Here is a 6,782-nt window from a genome sequence, read left to right as displayed (position 1 = left end):
TGTCATGTTTTGTCATGATTTTGTCATGATTTTGTCATTTTTGTCATGATTTGGTCATTATTTGTCATTTTGTCATGTTTTGTCATGATTTTGTCATGTTTGTCATGATTTTGTCATTATCCTTCAGAGAGGCCTGACATTCTTCCATTACAGTTGTCTTGGAGATTGGAATCAATTCAATATAATTCTGATTGAAATGCAAGAATTCACATGACCCTGACGTTTTGAAAGGTGAAGTGAAGTCAAATCTATTTTTGGAATAAAGAAAACAGTTGCCAACAAGTGTATAAAAGGAATCATCGTACGGGAAACATGTATCATTTCTATGATGTTGTCAACTTCAGCATACACCATGTTAAAAATCATTCGGTCGCCAATCAAATTTTACCTGAGGTGGAAACTGAGAAAAAGCAAAAGCTGGATAACATTGATAATGTGCATCAAAACAAAAAATGATTATTGGGAAGTGATAAATGATGTAGACCGTACATGTTTACGTGGAAAATTAGTTTGTGAAATATTTACCAAAGATTTATGTGAAGTGCAAAGAACCGATTCATTTCTTAAACAATTTGAACTGTTAGCAGCACATGAAAAGGTATAAAAGGAGTTGCAATGAATATATGAATAAGGAAAAATGTTGTCAAAAAAGCAGAAAGATGTTCTGAAGAAGATATGGTATGATCCAAAACATGTGTTGGGATTCACTGGCCCCAAGAGGTTGTATGAGGGTATAAAAAAGAAAGGCAAACTGAAGATAAGTCTATCACAGGTCACTGCTTGGTTGCAGAATCAAGATCCTTATAGTGTAAGAAGACAAGTTAGACACAAAACACCAAAAGTCAAAACTCCTTTGGTCAGTGTGGATTACATGTGGGATGCTGATTTAGCAGATGTCTCCAATATCAAAGACTATAATGACGGCATCACGTTCTTACTGGTTGTTGTGGATCATTTTTCACGGTATGCTTGGGTACTCCCCCTTAAAAACAAGAAGGCTACCACAGTGTTGGAGGCTTTCAAAAAAATATTTGCAGAACGTCAGCCCATCATCGTCAGATCAGATCATGGAAAAGAATTCTTAAACAACGCATTTCAAAAGCATTGCAAAGCCATTGGGGTCACACACATTGCAAGTCACAGTGCTCATAAAGCTGCATTTGCTGAATCATTTATAGGGAAGTTGAAAAATATTTTGTACAGATACTTGCATTCCAATCAAACGTTTACCTTTGTCGATGTGTTACCTGACATCATTAGAAATTACAACAGTAGAACACACTCTGGTCTGTATGGATTTGCACCCAAGGATGTAGACAATGACACACAAAACATCATCTTTTCGAAAAGAGACCATGAACCTCCCAAGAAAAAGATGCCACACAAATTCAAAAAAGGAGATCAAGTGAGGCTGAGTTACAAAGTCCGTGAATTCCGTAGGGGGTGGCATCAGAAATGGACAGATGAACTATTCATAGTCTCTCACAGATATTACAGAGGAAGTGTTCCGGTTTATAAAGTCAAAGATATGATGGGTGAACAGATAGAAGGGGTTTTCTACGCTCAAGAATTACAAAAGGTCTACAAATCAAAAGAAACGAAGTGGAAAATAGAAGAAGTCTTAAAAGTTAAGAGAGTCAAAGGAAAGAAATTAGCGTTGATTAGATGGTTAGGATGGCCAAAAAAATTTGATTCCTGGATAGATTATGATGACATTGAAGTGCCCACAAAAACTATAAATAAGCTGAAAAAAACACCAAAATAAAGAAAACCATGGCTTACGTGTGTCAATTTTGTTCAAAAATGTACACGTTGAAAAACTCTCTGGATCAACATATCAGAAGAAAACATTTCAAAGATCTACGTGAAATACCGTGCTCATCATCTGGCAAAATTACCTCTCGGGAGGAATTTGATATAGTTAATGTACCTGAACACATGTTACCCCCAGTACCTAGAGTACATTTCTTGCCCTGGAAACATCCCTTTACCTGTATGATAGCAGGTCCCACAGGAAGTGGAAAAACAACGTTTGTGAAGAGGTTTATAGACAACATTCAACAGATGATGACTCCCATACCGGATAAAATCCTGTGGTGTTATGGAGAATATCAAACGATCTATGGTTTCATTGACAAAGTAGAGTTTCATGAAGGTTTACCTGATCTAATGGAACTAGACACGTCTGTGAATAATTTGATAGTGATAGATGATTTGATGTCTGAAGTTAACTCTGACGTGACGTCATTATTCACCAAGAAGAGTCATCATTGCAACATCAGCGTCATGTATATAGTTCAGAATTTATTTTGTCAGAGTAAAAAACATAGAGACATCAGTTTGAATACTCATTACATTGTTTTGATGAAAAATCCTAGAGATTCGTCACAGGTCAGGTGTTTGTCTCAGCAGATGTTTCCCGGTAAAACTTTACTGATAGAAGCCTACAAGGATGCTACTCTTCATCCTCATGGATATCTGTTGGTAGATTTGAAACAAAACACTCCTTCAGATCTCAGATTACGTACATGTGTATTTCCTGGAGAGTATCAGTTTGTGTATGTCCCCTAAAAACGTATATATATATGCTTCATGGACGGTAGATGTTGTTTGACGAAGATGTCTTCATATCTGGAGAAACATTGTAAAGACTTGGAGTATTTTTGCCAAGCCGAACCTTCTATACGCAAAGCCATCCTGGAAAAGGCCAGTAAAAGTTTCATATACTGTTTATGTGAGTGCATACAAAACATTCTACAGGGTCGTTTGCCTTTGACACCACAGCAAAAGAAACGATTGTCCCGTCACAAACAAAAGTGTAGACAATTATTGAAATCTCCGTTCAAAACTAAAAAACGTATCATTCAACAAGGAGGATTTTTACCTGCCATCACATCCATCTTACTACCCTTGGCAACACAAGTCCTGTCCGGTCTATTTAAAAGATGAAAAAAAAGATACTGGACGTACAAGGTCCCGTCACCAACTTCAGACCTAAGCCTCCTGTAGACTCTTTCGTGAAATCCCTTCACCAAATTGAGGGGGAAATGGCAAGTACTTTGCAACGTGAAGATCTTCCACTTGACGAAAAAATGACTTTGTATGATCAGGATTTAAGAAAATACCTTTCTAGACATCAACAATACAAACAGGATGGTTTAACACCCAAGGTAGTCACTACCCTCGAAAATTTTCCCAAAGAAGACCTCACACGTAAACTTGTTTTGCAGAGTGTACCAAAAACTGCTCAATCTAAGACAGAAATGTTGATGGATAGATTAAAACAGGTAGTTCAGTGGAACGACAAAGGAGAATTTGGATATAAAGGTGCCCCGGTGATTTCAGGTTCTAATCTAGTGGATTTAGTGGGCAACGCTACACGTCAAAGGTCTCTGAAACACGTCAATCCTCAGGGGATGAATACCTTTCTAACAGCTTTAAGGGATCTGAATGTCCCCCAGAGCTGGATAAGTAATAAAGAATATTTGGATAAAATGCAAACTGTTGCCTCTACTCCTTTACCAACGATAAGAGAGACTATACCCTCTGGAGAAATGTCTTTGGCTAGACCTCCAGCCACTCTTACATCTATGATGCCATCTCCAGTGACCCCATTGGCTACATCTCAATCTACTCATACACCATCTCATGTTACCCCTTTGGCTACATATCAAGATTTTCATACACCGATACCATCTGGAGCTACCCCTTTGACTACATCTGAGAACACCCTCCTATCTCCAACACAAATGGATTGGAAGGAATACAGTGATGAGAGTGGCTACAACACTTTTTCTACACCCACTTCACGATCAACGTTACCTAGAAAACCGGTTTCAGACATGCTAAAGAAATGAAAAAAAATTTAAGCCTACAGATTAGAGCCCGGAAAAAGTATAAAAGTCATCGAAACACTCCAGTCAAATCATAATAAAATGACTGACAATACCAGTGTAACCTCTAAGTGGTTGTTGTTTGGTACCAAACTGCCAAGAGAAGAAATTGTTTTCTTTTGTCAAGTGTGCATCATCTATATCATCATCTGCTGTAGCATCTATCATCTGAGCATAGGTCATCCACTAGAGTCTCTGTGGGTTTCTTTGTTGAGCAGTGGTATTGGCTATCTAATACCTAGTCCTACTCTGAAAAAGAAAGATGTTTTACATAACCCTTCCTAGTAATAGTTCAATGGAGTACTTTCAAGACAATACATTAACAACTTACAAGACACGTTTGCCCCAACCTCTAGATCTCAAAGGTTCTTGGGAGATGGGTCTAGCTGAAATTCAATATCCTCACTCTTGGTTCAACGTACGTGAAGGTGAATTGTGGTTGGAGATGATCGTTGGTGGCAGTGACAATGTTGCTAATGTTGAATTTGATCCCGGAGCTGCATTAAAACTTTACGTTAAACCAGGTTATTATCCCAATGTGCTCAATGTTTTAGAATACATATGGGGGGCCAAAACAATGGTATCACATGGAGATATGTTCAAGATTTCTACCGATGAAATTGATCAGAGGGTAACTTTGACTATATCTACTGGCTTACGTTTAAATCTCAGTCCTATGCTGACAAAATTATTAGGATTTGAGTATTCACGGTTTTCTGAAGGAAAACACACTGGCAGGAACATGGCTGACGTTCGTCAAGGTTTCTATTCCATTTATGTCTACTGTCCTTTGGTTGAACCACAGATGGTGGGTGATTCCAGGGTTCCACTTGTCAGAATAGTTCCAATTGAGGATATGCCAGGACATGTCATCAGTAAAGAATTCCAACCAATTCATTATGTACCGTTACAACAACGTCAATTTCAAGAAATAGAAATAATGTTGAGAGACGATACAGGCAAACCCATTCCATTTGAGAGAGGAAAAGTTGTCGTCACCTTACATTTTAAGAGGCATTCTTTAGGTTCAATTTATCAGAACTAATAGGTCTATATAAGAAAGTATTATTAGGCTCAAACTGAAGAAAAGCAATCGATATGAAAGCTGCTCACCAATGTAATAGAAACCTATTTGATAGGTATTACTTGAATCAAGCTGGGGGAGGTGGTAGTGGAAATGTCTTCAGAGGAACGAGAATGCAGAGAGGTCATGGTATAGGAGGTCTGTTTAGAGGTTTATTCAAAACCATTAAGCCTTTACTTCATTCTGGAATGAAGAGCATCGCTCCAATTGTGAAGAAAGGAGTGAGACTTGTAGGAAAACAAGCAATTGATTCTGGCATGAAATTGACTAGTGATTTGCTAAAGGGGGAAAACATCAAAAATGCTGCAAGAAAACGTGCCATCGAAGCTAGAGATCAGCTTAAGCGTAAAGCTTTGCAAGACCTAAGGCCACCTGGAAGGAGAAAAAGGAAAAGAAAACAATCATCCAATCAGCATAGAGCAAAAGATATCTTTGATGCATGATTCCCCCCCAAAAAAGGCATATATATACGTGTGTGTGTAGTTTATACAGAGTGGCGTTGAAAGATGTCTTTAGTTCATCAGAACTCCTGTGAATGTGTCCAGTCAGAATTAGATTTATTCGATACACCACCCACTCAAACCAGTGTAGAAGATGGATACTGGCATCAAATTGGAACGGTCACATCTGTCAATGATGGTGGCCCTTATGTCTTTGACGTATCAGGAGCTGGAGATGATTACTTGGATCTAGCAAATACTTCCCTCTACGTGAAAGCACAGATCCTCAATAATGATAGCACCAACCTTACCGATGAGAACGTTGCACCTGTTAATCTTTGGTTACATTCACTCTTCGGGGATGTCAGCGTCTGTCTCAATGAAAAACTAGTCTCGTCACCCAACAATATGTATCCATTCAGAGCTTACCTGGAAACGCTACTCAGCTATGGTCCTGCAGCCAAAGAATCTCAGTTGACCAGTGGAATGTGGTATAAGGATACAGCTGCGCAAATGGACACTGCAGGAAACGATAATCATGGCTACATCAAGAGGAAATTGTCAACAGCAACCAGTAGATCTGTGGAAATGATGGGAAGACTCCATTCTGACCTATTTGCCCAGGAAAGATATCTTGTCAATAATGTGAACATGAAAATAACGTTAACCAGAAGTAAAGATGTTTTCTGTTTGATGGGAGAAGACAAAGAATTCAAAGTTGTCATCAAGGACATCTATCTAAACGTGAGAAAAGTTAGACTGAGTCCATCGGTGAGACTGGCCCATGCAAAAGCCCTGGAAATATCACCTGCCAAATACCCAATCAGAAGAATTGCAATGAAAGTATTTTCTGTTCCAAGAGGAAATCACAATTTTGTAAAGGATAATCTGTTTCTAGGACAAATGCCTAAGAGATTGGTCATCGGATGTGTGGACAGTGATGCCTATAGTGGACTCATCACCAAGAATCCTTTTCATTTTAAAGATTTTGATATTAATTTTGTTGTCCTGAACGTGGATGGCAAACAAGTCCCCACCAAGCCTTTGCAGCCAAATTTCACTCAGAAACATTACGTAAGAAGCTACATGGGTCTGTTTAACACTACCGGCAAAACGTTTCGTGACGAGGGTAATAACATCTCAAAGGATGAATATGGCACTGGTTTTACCCTGTTTGGATTTGATCTGACACCTGACCTTTCAGAAGTGGGCACATTTCATCTTATAAAAAAGGGAAACTTGTCTTTGGAAGTGCATTTCGGAACAGCCCTACCCAATACCATCAACGTTGTGGTGTATGCTGAATTTGACAATATCATAGAAATAGATCGTAACAGACAAATTCTTTTTGATTATAGTGCATGA

General features: G+C 38.6%; 1 protein-coding gene across 1 annotated transcript; it reads left to right on the top strand.

Moving 5' to 3' along the window:
- Positions 1-5,483: 5,483 nt before the first annotated feature.
- Positions 5,484-6,782, top strand: LOC117318577 (uncharacterized protein F54H12.2-like). Its single transcript, XM_033873546.1, has one exon. The coding sequence runs from the start codon at positions 5,484-5,486 to the stop codon at positions 6,780-6,782; it is 1,299 nt and encodes a 432-aa protein (XP_033729437.1).

This window comes from Pecten maximus, unplaced genomic scaffold, assembly GCF_902652985.1.
Source record: "Pecten maximus unplaced genomic scaffold, xPecMax1.1, whole genome shotgun sequence".
Lineage (NCBI taxonomy): Eukaryota > Metazoa > Mollusca > Bivalvia > Pectinida > Pectinidae > Pecten > Pecten maximus.
Note: the sequence above shows the minus strand (reverse complement) of the source record. Positions and strands in the feature narration are given on the sequence as shown.